At 47.7% G+C, this 23,616-nt stretch overlaps 1 protein-coding gene across 1 annotated transcript in view; it reads left to right on the top strand.

The window, feature by feature from the left end:
• Nucleotides 1-23,616, top strand: part of LOC144144311 (frequenin-2-like) — a 404,396-nt gene that overhangs the window by 289,020 nt on the left and 91,760 nt on the right. The window contains exons 3-4 of the mRNA XM_077675698.1: nucleotides 6,605-6,653; nucleotides 9,812-9,901. Coding sequence (XP_077531824.1) covers nucleotides 6,605-6,653; nucleotides 9,812-9,901 — 139 coding nt within the window. The remainder of the gene's footprint in view (nucleotides 1-6,604; nucleotides 6,654-9,811; nucleotides 9,902-23,616) is intronic.

The raw sequence follows: 23,616 nt of genomic DNA on the forward strand, positions 1-23,616 counted from the left end.
CTCAACACGGTCCTAGAGAGATGTTCAGGGCCTTGTTCGTGCACATAAAAATAATTGTTCTTGTTCGTGGGTGGATGAATTGACGTAAACTCAACATTTTTCCCAACCGAAATCTAGTGTATTGTTTCCATATTTCAGGGCTCCTGGGGTGATCATTTGGCCGGTATTTTTCTTCTCGTCCAGCTTGAAATGCTGAAGCGACATTTTTGCGGCCCCTTTATCGTCTAACCCCGCGCACATCGCCGGTTGCGGGTTGTTCGTGCAGGGGGGGTAATGGGGGTGGGGAGGGGGGGGTAGAAAGGCGGCGTGCGCGTGTAGCCAGGCTTCATGCGCCCACCGATGATGCGCCCGTTCAGTTAGTGGAACATTTCAACGCGGCAGTCTTCCGGCCCGATACTACCTGACTGCTGTCCTCCGTTTGGGTTGGGGTGATGCACAGACAGTGAGATACCAACGACGTGGGAAGGAAACGGACAGCCCCATGTTTGTCTGCTAGAGTAAAACTCTAGTACTGCCGAGGTTCATTCAGTTAATTATGATAATCGCAAACTACAACGAATATGCTGTGTTCCGTGCACTCCATGCGCCCAGCTTCACTGGTCATCCTTCTTCAAAGAGTGGAAGGGCACTGAATTATTCTTGTGTCTTAAACAAGACCTCGCAAAAATTTCATTGTGACTTCATGTTTGCATAATTCCAATTTCTGACCACTTGGATCGTTATCTTCTTTATCAAATTGTTTGAGATTATCTGGGGCTGAAGATGAGAAAAATCGCTTACAGTTAAATTACCAGGGACTCCAGTCAAAGGGTGTTTTATATTTCTTATCATTAATGTACCCGTGCGCCAAGCAATTCTCTGAAAAGGACACCGGCCGTACACAATAAATTTAGCATTTTTCTAGTATGTCTAGAGAGGCGTGCAACTTTTTCAAGGAGTGCAAAGGATGCACAGCACCTCTTTGGCTCCCTCCATACACTCCACTATATCCGCTACATAGATTCTTCAACGATTTTATTCAGAAGGTAGACACTGACATCTCTGTGAGGGCGGATGCTTAATTTGCCCCGCGAGCATAGCACAAAGTAAAATCTCCCATCATTATGAGTAATCTTTCCGCACTTAGGTGTTGCCTAAGTCTAAAGAAAATTTCTTCCTCTAATCCGCCTTTTTCGGAGCATATACTTTTCATACTCGCCGCTACACTCAGCGATAAAACAAATCACAAGTGGCAAGTCTGCCCGAATCATGTGACTTCACGACTTGCACCCCAAGGCCAGGCAACTTCTTTACAAATAAAGCACGTCCAGCTGATGAGCCATTAACCGGACTTTTGCAGACGTAATAACGCAACGTGAACGGTACACCATGTTCGCAGTCTCCTCCTCCCTGTCAATTGTTCGTTTCCCGAATGGCTAAGGCATCTCGGCCCCATTCCGTGAGTAGATAATTGGCACAATTTTTAAATGCGGAGCATTTCTTAGGCTCGCGATGTCACTCGTCGATGTTGTCGGCGCCGTCCACACGCTCACTGCGCATGCGCGTCGCGTCGAGGCGCAGGTGCGCGTCTCTCCCCCGTACCCTCCTCGCTCTCAACAACAGGTGCGGCGGTGCGGGAGGAGCGCGTGTACCACGTGCGCTCCGTCACTCTCAACAACAGCTGCGGCGGTGCGGGGGGAGCGCGTCTGTGCGCGCATGCGTCGTAGCTACCCGTGCGCTGCGTCGCGCTCAACAGTAACGGCGGCAGGGCGTGTACACGTGATAACGGCGTGGTGGGTGCGTGGAAAGTTCGCGCGCTTGTGTACGGAAGTGTGCGCATGCGCGTCTCTCCCCCGTTCTCCTCTCCCTCGAACGCGGGCGGTGTGTATATAAGCGGCGGAGCGCGCGTGCGGAATTCAGTCAAGGGCGTCTTTGCTTGGCTTTCGCTTGACTTGACGCTTTGCTTGACGGCACCAAGCAATAAAGACAGACTTTAACTTTACACTCCTTGCCTTCGCTTCTCCTTTATTCAATAAATAAGAATAATAAAGACGAAATAACAATTAAGCATTCCCAAACCATACCCAATTACGCAACATTCACGCGATACCCCCACCACTCTGCGACGCATTTACTCGAGTTCCCCCCGTGGGAAGATGCGGGCAGGTTTTTTTTTAATCAAATGGAGTCAGACTAAAAGCCAATGGCATCACTGGCTGTTATTTTGACTTCAAAGCTCTTGAAGATGGTGTCAATTAATGATAACTAATCCACTCCAAATGCATATCCAAGGGATGAAACGTGTTAGATTGAGGTCCAAATCATATTTTGAATGGCCCGCGACTTCTGCAGTGACCGCAGCTGGCGGTGACACAATGGGACGTTCGTTTTTGAGCTCCGCATGCTTGGTAACTTTATCGGGCATGCATCACATAACACAATACGTCGTACATTCAGAGGTACACATTGGTTATATGTGATCAGCATATGCATTTCCTGATATTGTTGGCTCTTTCACACTCACTAGACTTTTTCACTGTCACTTTCCAGTGGCGAGATTCCGCTCCGACGCGAGAAATAATCTGTGTCCTCGTAAGCTGGCTTTCCCACATTTCGTTTACCCGTGCCCTTGTGGACGCCATAAAATTTCCTATTATAGGCATAGAAGCTTCACTTTAAAAAGGAGAGACGTTGTGTTAAGCCGCCGGACTGCGACGTTACATGTTAAGCTGATATGCAGAACACGCAAAAAATTCAAGCGCGTGCATGAGGGTTCTCCCGAAACCAGGAGGAAGAGGAAGAACGACATCGCCAGCAAGGTGCCGACACTAATCATGAGAAACACCAGCGAGAGCACCCTCGCTGAGAAGCACTCTGGTCCAAAGTGTCTCGAAGTCCTATTCGGAGCCTGGTGTAACGTCTAACACATATTGAGGTTTCGTCCCGATGTCGCAAAACCACAGTCGGGTCATTTCGGCATGCTACGGTGAGCACACCCATACAAAGACGTCACAACCCTTCCGCTGTGCTTCACAAGGAAACTTCCCAGCGCCAAGGCAAAATTCCTAGCCCCTCTGTCAGCGGGTTGCGGTACCCGCCATGGCCGGCGCATCTCCCGCCGTGGAACAAAATTAGCGAGCGCAACGTTTCTGCTCGAATCTCCTTCATGTCTATAGCGGCTAATTCACGCCGGACAATTTGGGATTGGATGCGAAATTGTTTTTGCAAAATTGTTTTTGTGAGTGTAACAAAAACATGGTAGCATGTGCTTGCGGTATATTGGTAAAGACTATGCCCTCTTATTTTTGTGGCTATCTGTGTTGTTTTGGTTATTAATGTTATGGTTTGCTATTTTGTAACTGCACTGTATGTTGTACATGGAGTTTTCTGTTACATTGTACCTTTTTGTTTAAATCTAACCTAACCAGAAATTTAGCACCTGTATTCTCTCCTGACGCTTGATTGTACCGTGTGATTTTGTTATACCCCACCTATGTAATATCCGTGAGGGCCTTAAGGTAATAAAAATGGAAAAACGGAAAAAATATTGGACACTCCGGTCGAAGTAAACGAGATATTCACGTCTCTTCCGCGCAAGGAACTCAAGCTGGCACGAGCAAATGCTCACACATCCTTTAAATAACGGCCAGAGGAGTTTCTGAGCAATGGAGGAGATGGCACGCTTAATAAGCCGCTATGTGCTTATTGTCGCGGTGACAAAGCGTGTCAACTCACCATCGTATGCTGCTTTAAAAAAAATGCTTCCGGAACAACGACTAAAAATGCGAAGAGATCCTTGTGAGGAACGATGAAGAAATGCGAAATAGATATTGGTGATTATTGCCTCAGATAGAGCGCGTTACAATTAGTGCCAACGATAAGAGCGGCGTCTGAAAGCGAAGACAAGGTGTCTAGGCGCGACCGGATTTTTAGCTTTTTTGGAATGCCGTATAAAGCACCGCCAAGATGACCGAGGTGCTGTCGGCGATCAAGCTTGGGGCATATCCAAAATTTCAATCATGCCATAGCTGCATTTACCAGGTGCAGTCGAGCGTAATGCAACTATAGATACAGTCATACATTTGCTGTAGTGGACAAAGGCGGGGTTATTTCAGTGCTCCATAGTGACTGGTCACCGTGTCCACTAAGGAGAATAGAATAACTACTTTGCCTAGAGAGTATATCATCTGGTTTCAAAAACGTTGTTCGCGCACGGACGCCACACAATGCGAGCAGAGCGTGCAGTATTGCGCGATATCCCACCGGAGATACCATTTTAAAATAGAATAATATGCTGCGCCCCGTCCAATACCTGAATTTTTCCTGTTGGTCACAGGGGCTAGTCATTCTCGAGCGTAGTGGCAAAGCCGGCATAAGAGAAATTTTTCGTGTGCATAGTAGACACGAGTAGCCTTACACGGGACTGTTATAACGCGTTGTCTCCTTCCTTCAGAGAATCTGAATGCTATAATTGCCACCAACACAGAACGGCACTTTGTGATTGGCGCTTTGTACTTGACCGCCCAACAGCCGTCGACCTCAAGTCGGAAAGCACCCAGAAAGCTGCACAGGTGCGGTGTTGATGTGCAAAGGCAGCTCGATGTAGCACCGGATGGGCTGCCAGGGCCCGTCGTTGATTTAGGGCAACAGGTTTCCTAAATGTTTAGCTTTTATTTCTAACTATTCTGAGGCTGCTAATTAGGGTTTCAGAGGCCTATTTGGCTTGATGCCGACAGGCTCAAATACGTCATAACAGCTGCTGTTGTGATAAAGAGCGCTAAACACCCACACCACACCCCCACCCAAACACCCTTGCACACACACGCACAATACACTCCCCCACCACCACATGCACTCACGCACGTACGCACACACACACATACACACATGCTCGCACGCGCACACGCGCACGTACACGCACTGGTCACGCGCGCACGCACGCACACACACAAACACACACACACACACACACACACACGCACGCACGCACACACACGCACACGCGCACGCACCAGCTAAAACCGGGGGATTTTAATTCTTAGATTCTTATCTGCCGCTGCAGGCGTGGTAGTAGCGATTAACTTTCCCAAGGCCAGCATTCTCCTTATTTAAAGATGATTGACCAGGTATCGATTCTGCCTGTAATTTGTTCGACATTAATAATCTATCCGCTGTAATGTGCAACGACTGCAAAGTCTGTCACCCCATCCTATCTCACTTATCCGCACTTCAAGATGTCGTCCTCCGTATTGATCCATAAATGTCCCTCAACCGCTGCCCATCTCGTTTCACAAACTTAAAAATTATATTCTACCAAAATATCATCGTGAACTGTACTATCGCTTATTGACTGAAGAAAACAGTTGACTGAAGAAAACACAACCATGAGAAAGAAATATTCTGCAAAAATGCATGGGAAAAAATAACAAAGACCACATGGGTATAGTACGCATTCAAATAAAACCGCTCCTTTGTTATACAAGTGAAGGGACATAAAGAGGGAATTCATTGCAAACCAAAATTTGTTTTAAACAAAAAGAAGCAATATGAGCGCTTCCTCTTGTGCTTAACATTCTTGTAAAAAAACAACATGAAGTAATAAGCCATTCATTTCATGAGCGCTACCACAGTTTTGAGGGGTTTTTTTTTCTTTTTCATTTTCTACGGGTATGTGCATAGGAGCTTTCTTGGGTATGTAGGCACAAGCAGACTCTCTGGGGGCCCATGGTGAAATTTTGTTAGAAGTAATCATTGCCCACGCTGACGATGAACCACATTCAGAACTATTCAAACTCTGTCGGTGCTGTATATGCGCCGTGATCTAACCACGCGTTACATGGAACTATTGCCCTAATTTGTTTTTGTGGAGGCCTTTCCACCCCACGCGATAAATAGAGTATTAATTTAAGAGAATCGCGCCACTTCGTTCACTCCCTCTGGTTGCTCCTACCATGTAGCCGTTTCAGCTTTAAAAGCAGAACTCGACGTTTCTACATTTCCTTCCAGTCGTGGGATATCCTCGAAATTAAAGATCTTTATTTTCTCTGTCCTTCGCTTCTCCACAAATATAGAATTTGTGGAAAAACGAGGATATCCTATGACGCTTCCCATCACTTGCAACTTGACCTAACCAGCACACCCCTTTTATCGTGTGCTGATTAGGTCGCGCAGTTTATCAGCACCGGCTCGTACTAGCAAATCGAAGCGACAGTTTTTTCTGGGGATGACCGGTATGATATTGTTATGACTGATGCGGGTAGGGAGGTTGCCGTAATCACAGACAAATCCTGCTTCAGACAGACCCTTGAACAAGTGGGCTCCTATTTCTTGTAACCTGCTTTTGTACTATCCTGTTGTGCACATTCTTTATGTGAAGTTCCAAATAGAGTCTCTCCGGAACGAATAATTTCTTTGCCATGGAGAGCCGAAGCCGAACACGTTTGCATTCCTACTGCACATATATTTCCTGGCACAAATATAACTAAACTGAATTATATAACAAAGAATCGGCTGGATATCAATTGGTACCGATATCGCTGAAGATTGCAGCGCAATTTGTTTAGTTACTTTTGTGTGTGTCTTTCTCTAAAATGTGCGGTTTGTTGTATTCCATTGCCTCCTGCAGGTACAAGGGCTTTGTAAAGGATTGTCCATCCGGGCATCTCACCGAGCAGGTAAGTGCCACTCCTGTTCAATCCCCGTTGGTGTTAGCATCTAACGGCCAGGTTAAGTTCACTTACCAATGGAGCCTCTGGGCTATACCTTTGGTGACAACGCTGTCGCAAAACATTCCGCTACAATGGTTTTAATTACTTTATGCTGTTGCTTGTCGTTATCTTCAAACGTGCACTTCCGCGCAGAACAGTAGCAGGCTCAGCAGGATCAGTCTGAGGACAGAATCAGCTGGCTGCAATACTGAAGTTGTGGTTCATATTAACACATGAGCGTTCTCTAAGCGAGTAGGCAAGCTAGTATCACTCTTTCGAGAATAGTGGAGGTACGGAAATTACTCTCTAATTCAGTCACGCGTATACATCAGGCTAGTTTTTTTCGAATGCTATTAAAATTCTTGTTAATTAGGGTAAATTGTTCATTAAAGCGAACACCCGTGAAGGTGGGTCAATTCGCAATAAACTCAACCTGTATTCCCAACAAACTCCCAGTATAAAAACGACAGAGCACCGTGCTATAGTGCTGCATCAAAGAAGAAAAACATCGCTTTAGTTGTGAAAAAACCGTGCTATAGTGCTGCATCGAAGAAAAACATATTATGTTGTACAATGTACAACGTCCAGAACGCAGTTTTTTAATTTCTATGTGCCCGCGGAAGGCCGAGCTAGACCGAAATGGAGGTCATCAGCATAATTTTAGGTCATTTAAACAATTTGATGATGATTGATTGTTGGGTTTTAACGCGCCGACGCAACGCAGGCGATGAGGCGCGCCGTAGTGGAGGGCTCCGGATTAATTTTGACCACCTCGGGATCTTAACGTGCGCCGAAATCTCGTACACACGGGCGTTTTTGCTTTTCGCCTCCATCAGAAAAGCGACCGCCGCGGCCGGGAATCGAACCCGCGACCTCGTGCTCAGCAGCGCAACGCCTTAGCCACTGAGCCACCGCGGCGGGTATTTAAACAATTTTATTATTTAGTTATGACTTTCGCGGGCGATAAGGACCGCTGAGCTCTTCTTTGCACCAGCTTTAAACAAAGGAAAATATCCGCTTACGTCACATTCTTGATCATTTATGCACACTTTGCAGACTGTATGATTTACGGATAATGCGATACGAAGCACCAGGGGGAACTGCAAAGCCATTCTACGATGTAGTAAGTGCCAAAAAGAAATTTAATGGCGCCCGTGTGAGTGAGAGATTTTTAACGACTCAAAGCCTATATTTACATTACACATTGGTATCGACGGCATTCAAGTAAACGTGAAGGATGCATCGATGACCGCGAGCGCCATTACGTTTTAAAGCACAACAGTGCATGGACGAGGACAACGTAGTTGGGCAAAGTGATGCAAGGACACCGTACGGTTTCAGTAATTTCCCATATACGCTAAAAAAGGACAAAATTGTTGCCAGTACACCGCTTTAAATTTGTTACTTTCATTTTCAAACAGGGTTTCGTGAGCCGACCTCTTGTGTACCATCTATTTTGTGTACCGAGATTATGTACTATTATGAGCAATATGAAAGGGAACACAGGAACGCGTAGAAAACACCCTCCGACCCAGCTATCAGTGATACGCATCGGGCGTCGCCAGAAACAAAGTGGAAAGGGGGACGCTGTTCTAACAACTGTTCCCATTCCCGCCGTGCGTCTTATCGGCTGTCGGACGATACCATATTATCGGCAAAATGACGCAAACTGCTGCTTTGTATAAATGCCAGCGTGGTGGGAGTGCCAACAGTTAGTGGAACAGCTCCCTCCTTTCCCCCTTTATTTTTCAGAGCGCCATCCGCGTATCGCTCCGAGTCTGTTTCGAGGCTGTTTGCCACACGTTCCTGTGTTCCCTTTCATTAAGCTCATAATAGTACCATGTACTTTTCCCGTGAGCAACATAAGCCCACCGTTCTATTCCAATCGGTCCTTGTCGATCATAAACAGCATGGTACAGATTTATTCAACACAAACAGACTCTCGCGAACAACGGCCAGACCGTGCTTGTCCTCCGGCCCAAGCCGCTCGAGCGTGGACATACAACGAGATTAAAAATCTGAACTAGACGGCAGTTGTTCACTAGATCGTGTGCTTTACTTAGTTATTATTCCCCCTTTTCGAGGTTGAACTGCGCTACAATGATATCCTGGTCAGCAACTCCCGCGTATTCGTTCGCCTACTCCATAACTGTATACAAAGAACAGCACTTTCGACTGGCATTCGCACCCCTCATTGCTGCTTTCTATGTGTAATGCACTCCATGTATTCCTATCGCAGGCACTCGAATATAAATAAAAAGGAATGCTTGCGCAACGCCAAATGCATTCACTAGTTGCCTGAGTAATTTACAATTTCCTAGGGATACGATTTCAGGCGGATTTGAAGAATCTTTCGAACTCCTTTGTGGGAGGGTGTACTCGTGTGTGATCATATTTATATTGCGCCTATTTATATTATCTTGCTCATAATTATCTTGTGCAATCCTGTCTTTTGTTTTGCGAGCATGTCCCGAAATGGAGATACAGAAACAATCGTTTTGCTTTCGCTGTAACTGCTTCTCTTTTCTGTCCGAATCATATGCGAAAGGGAAATAGTGCTTTGAAAATATCTACAACTGGTAAAATTACAACCATGCTTTGGAAATCCTGAATGTACGTCAGCTCGGTGGAAGTAGCTAAACAAGGATCTTCTTTTTTTTATGCGCACCTTCGTTCCACCGTGTGTGATCAATAAAAAACTGCACTTGCGAGTGTCAGAATGGGAAAAAGACGTCTTCACGAAGAATTTGGATCCGACAAAGCTTGCAACTAGTTTTTCATCCCTATGGCCCTTTCTATGGCGCAACCGACCGGAAATCAAATATTAGCATGTAATATTGACGTACTAACCCAGCCCAGCAGCTGCTATGGAGGAATTAAAGGAATGGGACTCAAGGGTAAACGAGGATGAACATTCCCCGTGTAACACCGTCGCCGTTATTTCTCGCTTGGATGCCATCCGAGATGGCAGTAAATAGCCTGCAGTGCATGACGGCGGCCAGGTATGTTAAACAGTTTTAGGTGAAACTTAGTTCAGTCCTTGGCTTTTAAGTATGCTGCTAAGGACTTTTCTTTTGTCGGACTCGTTTCAGTCTATTTTACTTGGCTGTTTTTCTTTTTCGCAGGGGTTCCTGAGGATATACAAGCTCTTCTTCCCCCAGGGAGATCCTTCCAAGTTTACTTCGCTCATCTTCCGCGTCTTCGACGAAAACAAGGTGCCCATTTTCTCTTATTGGCGTTCACGGAAAGTTACGCAAGCTTCGCGTAAGACGTCCAGCAGTGATGGTGACAGTCAAGCATCCAATACACTTCGAGCAAAACCAGCGCAATCGCTCGAAGCACGCCTGGCATATTCAGCTCGCCGCGTTTGGGCCGCTTCCGTTGATAAAGTACGCTTGCGATATCGTCCGAATGAACCGCCACCCGAAATCGAGCTGCACTAATGACTCCCTATCATAAACTAGGTGACCCCACTATTACTACAGTGGCTAGAATAGTCACTGTACTACTACTTTCAAATCCCCAGCCTGGCTATTGGCCACGCCCGGCGCGGGGCGGTCCTTTTTTCTCGGTGTTGCGTTCTTCCACTGAATTATGTTTACTACGTCGCTTGAGGGCACACCCAGGGCAGCTCTGCGCAAGCACAATGCAAGTAAGAAAAGGGGTCCCCTGTAGCGGACGGAATGCGCCCTGCTCCTGACCATCAAATATGGCGGCTTTTGTTTGCGGCTTGGTTGAAGGCGCAAGGCGGGCGCTTATCACTAATCATCCCAATTCAGCGTGTCAAGAAAATGTTTGACCCATAGAGTTTCATACTATTGTACGCTAGAGGGGACACTGGGGCCAGTGTCCATGCGAGCCGCCGAATGGTGGCTTGAACTCCCATGGAGGCGCCATGCCTGAAGGATACGTAATTTTCGAACTTGCTTTGACCCAGCCGTCATGTTGACGACTTAAAGTACTTGTTTGTGAAACACAAGAGCTATAAATATTATTGAAGAGTTTAGAAATTATTAGTCCTGTGAATAAATAGTATTTTCTGGTAACTTTATATTGAGGTTTAGAGGATTGTTCTATTTTATGGGAAGGAATTTGTAAAGTATATACACGGCTGAGTTTATCGGAGCCGGCGACTTGGCGGCGGAGGTCGGGGGAAATCAACTTTTATTGAGCACAAGGACGTGTTCAGCCTCCTATGTCCAGGTGGCCGCGAGTCCGAACTGCATCCAGAGCTCGTTGCACCAGGGCCTGTTGTCGCTCTGGTGCTGAGCTGGTCCGCTCGGCCTCCCACGGCTCAGGGTCGGGGGATGGAATGGCGTTAAAGGTGATGAGGACAAGAGAAAAAACGGTGCTAAGTGGTTAGAGGTATGTGACAGTGCGGGCAGTCGTAGGGGAAAATGAACGGCGAGATGTGGTGTAGGACGGGGTGATTATAAAAGGTTTCAGGTTGCAGGCGGCGGTTAACGATGGCGTGGTGTGTTAGGAAGCGGAGCGTTTTTTTTTCTTTCTATTTTCTGCTTGCGATTCGGCGATGGCGTGCGCATGAGACAGGGCGGCTGTACTATATTTCGCTACTATGGATGGTCACGGGTGGTGACAGCGATTTTCCGTGTGCCTTGTTCACGCGATTAGAGGCAGCTGATTGCCAGCGGAAAAGGGCTGTGGTGTGCTTGCGCGAACAGCCAGGCAGACGATGATTGCATTGGCGGAATCGTTCTGAGCATGCGACCTACCCTGGCTTGTTTCGCCACTTTTTACCGTGATAAGGTGCTGACCATGGCCAACTTGCTGCTGACCCACCCGCCGGCCGACGCTTCCGCGATATTGTTACTGGAAGAAAAAATTCGACGGCTGTACACATATACTTACTGCTGGTAAATGATTTTTATTTGGCTTAGTCGGTGACGCGCTGGTGTTGTCCTCAAAAATGTCGTCATGAATGGGTTGCTCGTACCGTCTACTTCTAAGGAATGCAGAGTTCGCGTCCGTTTTGAGAAACACCGTAGAAAATGGCTAGTGCTAGAGCACAGGCTACACGGTGATGATACTTCTTTCCGCATCCATTTCATTCCAGTCGAGCAGTATTTCCTCATTGCAGCCACTGGAATCGGCCGCCAACATCAATTATACCCCGGAAAGAGCCGTCGACGCTTTCGACCCCGAAATCGAAACTGATGGCGCAGAAAAAATACGAAACCAAGTACTCGTAACAACCGCCAAATCTCAAGTTAAGCCAAGTTCGAAAATCCGAGGTCTACTTGACGTCACACAATCAGCTCCATGGTGGTTGAACGATTGCAGCGCCTGTGTCCCCTCTAGTTTTTAGGATGAAAGTCTATGGTGTGAGCTTTGGCGAGTGTGTTTTAGGCGTTGAAGTTGTGTCATTTGTCATCGACGTTGTTTTCACGGTGTATAAAGAAGGCCCCCGTGGTAATATCATGTAGCCTTGGCCGCCCCCATCTGCTCAGATAAAAATGAACCCCAGTTCGGACCGAAAACCCTCGCTACTGTGGCACCATTGGCAAACGGTGGCCTGGGGACTTCATTTTTGTTTGGAGCTAAGTTCTTGTCGCTGCTAGCGGGCATCAAATGACGGCTTCGTGCCTGCAATGCTACGCCATACACTAAGTCGACGCCATGGGTGGGTGCGGGTACAGTCGCTACGCCGCGCCCAAAAATGGACTGGGTGTGTTTGATTAGCATTCGAACTCCGAGAAAACTCGGGAATGCTTTTGCACGGCTGAGTTGAACTCGTGACGCTAGTGGCGGCGGCTGCTTCGGCGTGATTTATTGTTAATAGTCGCCGTAGTAGGCATATTTCTACGCCGAGATATCTTTTAAACGGAGGAGGAATTTGAGCTTATTTTTATGTCTCAAAAAGTACTTTGCATTGGCTGTGCAGTCATCAGCGACCGACCTCCGTTTGCGACGACTTTGAGGCGGCTTTCGCTCGACGACCGTCGAGGAGCAAGTGTTGTGTGCGCTGCGGTTTTACGCGACTGGCGGCTTCCACGGAAGCGTTGGTAACGACCGCACCATCGACCACCACCAGTCGACAGTCAGCCGGTGTGTGCGCAATATGATCACTGGTAATGTGTTTCCCAGAACTCGTTTTTCTTTTTGGTGGTCCGCCCGATATGGCTTCTGCAGGGTCTACCAGACGTCTATCCGTCTGCAGCCGGAATTTGCGCTTCAGTTATCATCTGCTCGCAAAACAGCTTCGTACGATACGCTGAATGACTGTGCGTTTCATTTACCGTCAGCGCGGCAAAGGCGTTGCGTGTCGCATATTTTTTGTGAAGACGTAACTGGCAGAATATACGTATACACAATTCACGGCGCCTATCTATTATCACAGGCGATCTCTAGACATTTCGACGGGTTTTCTTCAGCGTCACCGTCGTATGGCAGGAAGCCGAGCATGGAAAGCCAGTAAAGGGGAGAGTTAAAAATTAAAGTAATCACGCTACGCCAGAAGGAGGGTGAACGTGAATGGGAAGGGGCGAAAGAAGAGAGGGGAGTGAGGGGAATTGGTCTCAACGGAAAAAAAATTCTCTGTAGAGAGCTTCGACGAACAAGAACGGTGAAGAGCAAAAATTTACACCATCTTCCAGCGAGGGGAACCATGGGGTAGATGCGACGCTTCGGGGGTTTCCGTTGCGTATGTTAGCGTGTCCATTGTTGTTGTGTGTCCATATTTTACGCAGCATGTCCACCCCGATGCGTCGCATCTACCCCATGGCTCCCCTCACGGGAAGATGGTGTAAATTTTTATCGGGGTGGCCGGTGCTTGTTATAGTTGCGCCGACCATCGCGATAGCAGGCCTGTTAGTCTCCATTCAAATCATCGGTGGTCATCGGAGGATGTCATCGGCGGAGCGGCGGCGGAACGACCGAGCGGAGCGGCGCAGTTACCGCGTTTATATGCAGCGGAATGAGAGAGAGCAGCGCATAGCAGCGCATGCGCATGTGTTAACCGAGCGCAAGCTGCGCGCTAACCCGCACCCACGCACAGCTGGCACGGCGACGGAGCGAGCGCCGGCGAGCGCTAACACGCAGATGACGCTGCGGTGAGAGCCGCGCTAGCGCGCAGCTGGCGCGGCGAGGAAGATGGGGGAGGGATGCGGACTACGCCGGACGACGCCGGAGGGACAAGGCGAGTGAAAGAGATGCGTCCTATCTAAAATAAAATAATGCAAACAAATCTGAGAAGTTGCTGTGGTTGTTGCAATTCGTTCCTTCGTAACACATGCCCACTTGGGGGACTTGACCGCAATTGGCAGCTTTGAGGAGCTAATCTGCCCACTTCGCAAAATTCATTACTGTGAATTTGAAAAGTAAAAGTTGCTGAATAGTGCGTGCTGCGTGACACCTGAATGTGATGGCAAGGTAGTAAGATAGGCACACACCAGCCTCGGAGAACCCTGATTATAGGGACATGTGCCATTCAGTTAGTTGACATAGTTCATTAAGAAATGAAAGAAAAGAAACCGACGCAAACACGCTATAGCAGATAATTAGCCAGTCGAAGTAATTCGTGTCAAAAGCCAAAGAAATGAAAGCGAGGAAAAAGACGCAAGTACAATGAATCAGTAAGGAAGTTGTTAATAAGTATCGCCAAGCTTTCGCCTTCAAAGCACGTAAGCAGACTTCAGTGCCCCAAGAAAATTTTGTATCGCGCAAGACCGAGCAGCACTTATTTTGAATGTGGCGCGTTTCCATCACCCGATTTCTTTTTTCTCCTAGTCGGCCTTAGTCACGTGATTGCATTGTCTGCCACCGACGGCGGAAATGGTCAGAAACTGCTTCTTGATGAGCTTCTTAGGAGCACAAATTTTAAAGAAAAAGCTCGTATGAACGACTTAAAAAAATAACTGAACTTTGTTGTGAAATGCAGATTAAAAATTGGCTGGCGATTACGATACTGCTAATGCGATATTTGGGCTCAGCTGTTTAGCTGTTTTGACTGTGCAAAATGTGTTGAGGCAAAGAATTTCAGACGGTCATATTTGTATGGTTACAGAAAACTTGTATTTGCAGTGGCTGACGAAACACATGCACCGGTTGCCTCACTAATTGCTCAGACCTCACTCGGGGTTGTGGCTTCTGCGGTGCGGCGCTTCCGCTCTGGCAGCTCGTTTAGCTGAAGCGGCTGACAAGGCGCGCGATCGGTTGCCTCACTCGCCGTTCAGCACTCACTCCTGATAGCTGCAGTGCGCTAAGGCAGCACTGACTCGCGGGTTCTCTCGACGGCAGCTATGGTGAGCCTCGGCGTCGGCGGCGCGAAGTGCGTCTCTGGAAGGGGCCGCGAACTGCGTCTTAGGAAGCGAACGCACATCATCGTAATGCCCACGCCCCCGTCACGTCTTTGCCAAGCGCCGCGCGGTCGACCGCCTCGTGCGGTCATAACATACTGCTCCCTCCCCCCCGTACACTTTCGGAGAAGGGTCTTGCGCCGCCATGCCGAACCGCCGTCCCCTCCCAATTTCTCGACGGTCTCCTTACGGCTGCTCGATGGGAAGGACCTCCTTTCCATTAAGAGGCCGTAGTCTCCTCCCCTGCTTTCTCTTACTCTTCGGACCGACGACGACGCCCCTAAGCACGAATGGGTGCCAAAGGGCTGCGCCCAGAAATTGGTGCCCTTCTACTCTGTGAAGAAGGATGACCTGCGAAGCTGGACGCAGTACACGAAATACATGAAATAAAATGTTTGCTTGAAGTTTGCGGTCGAGCAACTAGCACTTAGCACAATGAAACTTTGAAAGACTCGAGATTTATTCTAGTGGACATCCGTCTGTCCGTCTAGCCTCAGCCACGGCGCTACACAGACGGTGATGCCGCTCTCGCTTCCCAGTAGACCTAGGGTACAAACGCGCGTGGATCGAGGCACCCTCAATACACCTGGACCTCTCCAAGGGGCTTCGGCGTTTTTTAGCTGCAGTGGCGGCATCGCTGTCTCTAGCTCATACCCTTTACTTAGGGGGGATGTATTGTTCATTCTTCGTTGCCCCCTAATTGATAATCTTCGCCCCACTGCAGTATTTGGTGCGGAAGCCGACTAGGATGGTCGCGCTCGACCCGCGAGCTATGTTACAAAAAATATTGGCGAGCAGTAAAGATGGTTGTGGTTCGTTTCCCCGAAGTCCGGTGTCGATCAGGAACCCAATCGCCCGGGCTCCAGTTGATTTGGCAGGAGGCTGGCAGGGCGATGGTGTTGAAGTTCTTGGAGATGGCGCTCGAATGAACGAACTCGAGGCGTTTGGGTTGATTAAGTGAAACGAAGAGTTTATATACGGCTATTTAAAGTAGGATAACTGGGTACATGAGTAATAAGAGAAAAAAAACTTCAAAGTTCAGCTACACGCTAGCTCCAAGTGCGCACAAATCACTTGAGCTTCTCAACTTCGTCTAAGTCTCCTATCCTTGGAGCGTACACAAACCGCTCAAGAAACGACGGCCAAGACCCTGTCTCGCCGCAGGATCTGTCTAGTTGCCCGGTACGGCGCTGTACCCTAAACTTCCGACGCGATCCTAACCTCTAGCCTAGGGGGCTCACAAATCCCAACCTAGCTCTAACGGTCGAGACTGCTTGTCCAACCGGGGACTGCCCAGCTCAGCGCTCAGACAAGAACGATTTCTAACGGCCAAGTTCGGCCTTATAACACCTCGAGCTCACGCTCTCTCGGGAACGCCCCTGTAGCATTCATACACGCGTAAGGGAGTGCCCAAATTCACGTAGACAGCTGCCACTCAGCGCGGTACGGAATATTCAATGAGTCGCCGCCATCTTTGGGTAAACGGCACGCACGCCGACGAGCAAGTGCGCGCGACCCCGCGGGGTGAGGGCGAAAGGCGGCGACAGTGCACTGTGCCGACCGGGGCGCGTTAACAATGGTGTCTCGCGCGGGGCGCGCTCCGACGCCGGTAATTCCACCTCCACGGCATGTCACGTCGACGATTCTCGGAACCCGGCGGAGCCGTCTGCGTTCTCAATGGGGGATTATCCCCGCGGTATTCCGTGGGCTAGACAATCCGTCTCCCATGCGTGCCGTGACGAATTGGCGACGGCTGCCGCGTAGAGTCCACAGTGTTGAGCCACCAGACAGAGTGGCGAGTTCTCACGCGCAGCCCGGGCACCTGGCAGCTGATCTCATCAGTGGGTCTTACAACTCCTTCGACACCGACTGCGTCCTGAATGGGGGATCATCCCCGCGAAATTCCGTTGGCCGGACCATCCGGCGCCCATGCGTGCCGTGACGAATTGGTGACGGCTGCCGCGTAGAGGCCACAGTGTTGAGCCACCAGACAGAGTGGCGGGTTCTCACGCGCAGCCTGCGCGCCTGGCCACTGACCTCATAAGTGGACCTTACAGCGCGCCATTATCGTGTCTGCAGAAGACGAACAAAGCAAGTCGTACATAGCCCCGGGCTCGAGGCTGGATGGCTGCACATCATTAAATCTTCATCGCGTCAACATTCACCACGGGTCGCGTCACCTTTTTCCTGTCACCGCGCAACAATATACATGTGGCGTTGATTAAAAACCGCTAAAAACGACAAACACCACTGTTCCGGGTGCCTTCATTTGTGTTGGTGCAGTGCGGAAGTATTAATATTTTTTCGCCGCGCAGTGAAATCGCACGAGTAGTTGCTATACATAAAATTGCCCTACCTAAGGCCTTTATTACCTGCCGGCCGATTATGTGCTCTAGAAATTTGCAAAGATAGAAGGACAAAAAATAAACAAGAATCGTTAATTTCCTTACTTTAAATAATTTAATAATAAACGCACAATAAAGTTTTTCACTTAATTAGTCACCAGAATTGTTGCCTGCTTACTATGAAAGAAGACATTCATGGAAATATAGCGAAAAACGGTTTGCCGCATGGTATGTTTCTGGACACGAAAACAAAAAACGCTTTACATCGGTAGGCATGATAGCTACTGAAAAACATCCCTCGCATAAGAGGTACTCTATGGTGTCTTCAGAAAAGTTAGTTGGCTTCCGGAACACTTCATTGAGTAATGAATTGTCAGAAGTGTAAAATTAAAACCATTGAGGGTAAATACTTGGGTCTACATGTTTTATAACTCATGCACGATATTGTCAATCTAAGGGCGAACGCTCAATTAGTTCTTTAATCGGACAACACCAATGCATTTTTTTTTTCAGGTGCGAACATCGATAAGCATTTCACACGTGCCGACAAGTCGGTGTCCTACTTCAACACGCGGCTTACAACTAAAAAAGAAATGCTGCTACAAGAACCACTAAAAGGAAAGTGTTTACTTTCAGACCTAAAGGAAAAACTGTACCCGTTTTATTGTTTTATCGGTGTTCTGTTTAATCTTTGCCCTAGACGCTGCATGTAGACGCCTTGCGGAATTACTTCCCTCCAGCCGTAGGAGAATTTAAGAGGATGCGTCATTTCCTCCCGAATATAATTAAACTGCAGATTAATTATCCACTTGTTCATTCTCGGTTGATTTAGTGGTGGTTTGCGTGGTCCACCACAATACAAACGAATTTAAACTACATTTGGTCGTTACTAAAACGGGCAGTATATACTGCAATACTTTCCGTGAAGCGTATGCCTTAGTTTGAGGCAAATTGTATACTAGATATAAGATCATTACATTAACATAGGCCGTATTTACAAATAAATCGTAAATATTAATGCTGCGGTTAGAAATTCAACAGCTATCTCCATAAAAACCATCAGCCCGTATGAATTTCGGAAAAGCTAAATCGCGAAATCATATTTACGGGCAGGTTACGGGAAACGGCGTCTGTCTTCTCAAATACACGAGTAACTGAATGACTATGCTGTGATCTCTTACATAGCTGGGTTTCAAAACAAAAGCTTGAAAGACATGAAAAAACATCGGCCGCGTATCTGCTTGCTGCACTGCATATGTCGTCGAAAGACGATAGTCTCCTGCCGCCCCTGCTGCGTCAGTCTCTCCACCGCGCACCCATGATGCTCTTCGCCTACCGTTTCCGTCCTGGCATAAGTGCAACGACGGACTGAGTAAGGCACGTTGGGGCGCATTTGACCTCTTCCGGCTGGCGGGCAAATTGTACTAGGCAAACTGGCAAACCTGCGTACGCAATGCCTAATAACCCCGAGTGTACCGGAATCTTGCAAGAACGCGAACATCATTCTAATCCATAAGAAAGGTGCACGAAGGGCTTGAAAAATTACAGGCCGATTAGCTTACGGTAAGTCTTTAACAAGGATTACCAAGGTAATCGCTAACAGAATTCCTGCCACTTTAGATTAAAGTCAACCTAATGAACAAGCAGGGCTTCGTAAAGGCTATTCAACAATAGACCATATTGACACTATCAATCTGGCGATAGAGGAATGCGCGGAGTACACTCAACCCCTATAGGGTGTCCCAGCTATCATGCACCAAGATTTAAAAAAAGAGAAGTCGCGTAACTCGAAGAAAACCTAGTGCATAATGTTTGCAGTACTGTGAAGAAGCGGAGAGTATTTTTTTCGTTAATGAGACTTAATTAATTAATTGTAATTAAATATCTAACTCGAAAAATACTGCCCTAATCACTAAAGTGTCAATGAGGCACTTGTAGGTAACCATGAGGGGCATCTAACTGCGCTATTTTCAGCGACGAACTAATTGCGTACTCATTTATTCTGACTGATAAAGGAAACCCGCGAAATATGAAAAATACCACGTGACGACGCTTACGCGCGCATTGTGAAGCAGCGTCCCCAAACAAAGCTGATTGAAAGCAACTGCTTTGCGTGTTACCCGCCCGAAGAGACAGCGCATCACCTTGATAATAGGATGCATGGAAGGAGCAGCAGCAGCAAGATTCGCGGGACGCATGTGCAGATAAGGAACAAACTCGGTCGCGATTTCTTCTTTCTTTCTTTTGTCTATTTCATTCTGGCTAACTCAGAGGCAGCCTGTTTGAGGGCGTTGCTTTACGGTGCGCGCGGAGGCGCCGTCACGTGGTATTTTTCATATTTCGCGGGTTTTCTTTATCAGTCAGAATAAATGTGTACGCAATTAGTTCATCGCTGAAAATACCGCAGTTAGATGCCCCTCGTGGTTACCTACAAGTGCCTCATTGGCACTTTAGTGATTAGGACAGTATTTCTCGAGTTAGATAATTAATTACAATTAGTTAATTAAGTCTCGTTAACGAAAAAATTACTCTCCGCTTCTTCACAGTACTGCGAACATTATGCACTAGGTTTTCTTCGAGTTACGCCTTTACTCTTTTTTTAAATCTTGGTGCATGATAGCTGGGACACCCTGTATAGCATAGATTATGAGAAGGCATTTGACTCGGTCGGAACGTCAGCCCTCATGCAGGCATCACAAAATAAGGGTGTAGACGAGCATTACGTCAGAATACTATAGGGTATCTACAATGGGTCCATAGCCACCATAGTCCTCCATAAGGAGAGCAGTAAATTACCTATAAAGAAGGGCATCAGACAAGGAGACATAATCTCTGCAATTTTATTCACAGCATGTTTACAAGAGGTATTTAGAACATTAGATTAAGAACAGGTGGGTGTTAGGGCTAATGGAGAATACCTTAGTAGCCTGTGATTTGCTGATGACGTTGCCTTGCTAAGTAACTCGGGGGTGGGGGGCGAATTGCAAAGCATCATTACCGCACTGTAAAAGCAGAGTATGATTGTTGGCCTGAAAATTAATATGCAGAAAACTAAAGTAATGCTCAATGACCTCGGGAGAGCACTGCGGTTTGAAAAAGGTGTCGAGGCAGTAGAAGTGTTTAGCGAATATATATATATTGAGGACAAGTAGTTACCCCGGATTCCAACCATGAGCCAAAGATAATTAGTAGGGTAAGAATGGGGTGGAGTGCATTCGACAGGCATTCTCAGCCTACCATCTTCCCTTATAAGGAAAGTATATAACAGCTGCATCTTAGCAGCACTCACCTACGGGGCAAAAACTTGAAGGTTCACAAAAAGGGTTCACCTTAAATTGAGTACGACTCAGCGAGCAATGGAACGGACGATGATAGGTGCAACGTTAAGGGACAAGAAGAGAGCGGAGTCAGGGAACAAACGAGTGTTAAGGACATATTAGTAGAAATTAAGAAGAAGAATAGGGCGTGGGCAGGGCATTGAATGCGAAGGCAAGATAACCGCTGGTCACTAAAGGTAACAGAGTGGATCCCTAAAGAAGGCAAGCGTGGCAGGGGATGGCATAAAGTTAGGTCGGCAGATGAGATCAAGTTTGCGTGGATAAATTGGTAGCAGTTAGCACAGGACCGGGATAATTGGAGATGTGTGGGCCTTTTCCCTGTAGGCCTTTGCCCTGCAGTGGGCGTATACGCTGATGATTATGATGACCTCTTCCTTCTTACCTGGAGACTAGCGAGATTTCATGTGGCGCCTAGAATGGGGTGTGCACGCAAAGCGTGATAGACTCCACATCTGTGGTGTAACGCGCAGCTTAGTGTCCCAATGGCCCCCTCCTAGAAAATAACCAGCATGTGGTCCAAAAATGCGTCGCCGCAGTTATTCTGGCGTGTTGTACACTGCGGATTTTGGGGATTAGGAATTGGGCGGTATACATAAATAGAAGCTACTGTCCCAGAGGCCGCTTTGCGTGTCTGCTCATAGTGGCGGGTACAATTTCGCTTTGTGGCGAAACCGCTGTGAAGCGGTCGCGAGTGGCCACCGTCGTCGGGCTGTGTGGCCTATTGTAAGGTGCACGCGACGGGAAGTTCTCGTTTGCCTGTAGGAAGAGATTTTCTTCCTTGAAGCGTAGGAGTTCCTTCGACAGTGGTCGTGGGCTTTTGTTTCTGTACAGGAAAGGTGAATAGCCATAACTTTTAAACCATGTGCGGCATAGCTGCTTCTCTTTGTAACAAGTTCCAAATGTTTTTTTTTTTTAAATAGCTCTATATGGTTGTATAGTTATGTAATAGAATTACTCCTGCTGTAAGTGGTTAACGTGATTGTGCTGGCCATTTTCAGTGCATTTATATACGTGTAGGCATTGCACATTGTTGTTCTGTGCCCTGTGTTTGTATGGTAAGGTTTTGCTTGTGTTGTCAAATAAACTCTTTCTAAAAACAGCCAGACAGGCGGACAAACCATGATTTTCTCGCTTAAGTAGCCCAAGAAAGACTATCGTCTTGAAAAGCCAACTCCGTGGTATTAGAACCTGGTTTCTACGAGTTTTCTCATAGCGATAGTGTCTTACGGCATAAAGACACAGTACAAGTATAACTTCAGTTCCGATTGCTGACTAGAAGGAAAACATCTGGACCACGAGACCAGCCCAGCCAGGCTCGTTTACATAGGGTGTAAAAAGCACGTAGATGTATGTTCAAACGCGCCCATAGATGGTGCCATGCATCATGGGTATATAGAGTTCCTGTATATAGCTCCCCTAGGGGAGCAGAGTTACGCGTCCATCCGCCATCTTGAGTTCCAGGTCGTGCGGGAAAGCCACCCTTCTCGCGTGAAAAAGCTGCCGCCAGGCCACCGCGCCAGTGGCAGCAGCGAGGAGGAGTGGCGCGGAGCGGCCGGTCGAAAACTGGCGCACGATATTCACCGCTTATCAGATGAGCGGCCGCCGCTGCCGCCGCTTCCACAACCGCCGATGCCCAGTTGAGTAGAAGTGACCGTGCGCAGCACTGAAAGCGGGCTTTCTGCCGAACTGGAACCCGCGGCATGTGGCAATCAGACGCGCAACTCTTGCGCTACGCGATATACAGGAACTCTATGGGTATACGCGATATGATATGGGAGAGCGCATTGCGGTGCAGTACCGCCAAAAGAAAAAGAAAACACTCGTCATGAACAAGCGACCTTGCATGGGTCCGACAAGTGTAAAAGAACGCTACTTGAGGAAGGGAGGCGGGAGTGAGTGAGTGAGCGAGCGAGCGAGTGAGTGAGTGAGTGAGTGCACATGTATGCTCATGTTTAATGCATACAGCGAAAGACTGGAATGACCTACGTATGGGGTCGCTTATGGCTCACCACGGAGGTTAGTAAGGCGAGATCTGAGTGGCAGCACGCACTCACTGACGTGTTTCTGGGGAGGTGTTCATAACCTCATTCCGTCATTGGCCTTCAATGCATCCCTGAGGCGGGTTAAAGGACAGCTTTCTTCTAAAAATACTGGCTTCTTGATTCTGCTACTTCTTGGACGCCTGCCGCCCCTCAAATGATGCACGAGGCGATAGTTTCGTCTACAGTTCGCTTCGTACGGCCGAGGCAGTTTATCTACAGAGGAGGCCAGTAAAGCATAAAGTGACCAATCGCGAACGTACCTGTCGACGTGATCGGAATGACATTTAACTGCCACGCTACCTTTATGAATACTACGCCATCAACGTTAACATGAACCTTCTCACCGGGACTAAGGTTAGGTGCTTTTAAGGCCGCGTAAACAATTGGCTGCATAACAACACCGAAAAGTAAAAAGCTCAAATGTTTAAATTTTGGTGTTTAACGTGCCGAACCTACCCCTTGGCTATGAGGTGAGACGTAGTGGATGGCTTCGAGTTAACTTTGACCGCCTGTGGATTCCTAATTTCACAAGACTTGGTGGACCTAATTTCCCAAATACACTCTCACTTTTCACATTTTCAGACTTCTTTTTTAATCGTTTCCTGCATGCCGCTTTAACTATGAAGTAATAATATGAGCAAGATAATTCCCGGCTGCTACCGGGTGACTATTTTGCAACTTTCCTCGACCATCTTCGTTGCGCTTTCCTCGTGCATCAAATGACTCCCTACACGCCGTCTCTAATGAGTTTCAGATTGGATTTCTAACACTTCAAGCGCCCAATCATATCCAAGGAGACTTCGGATTCTGTTGATGGATATAGGCTACTTCGTCGCTCATGAACGTACAGGACCTGTGAAATAACCGAAATATTTCCGGTTTGCATCCTG

Source organism: Haemaphysalis longicornis, unplaced genomic scaffold, assembly GCF_048455015.1.
Source record: "Haemaphysalis longicornis isolate Haplotype H1 unplaced genomic scaffold, Haemaphysalis longicornis Haplotype H1 scaffold_1, whole genome shotgun sequence".
In the NCBI taxonomy this organism is placed as follows: Eukaryota; Metazoa; Arthropoda; class Arachnida; order Ixodida; family Ixodidae; genus Haemaphysalis; species Haemaphysalis longicornis.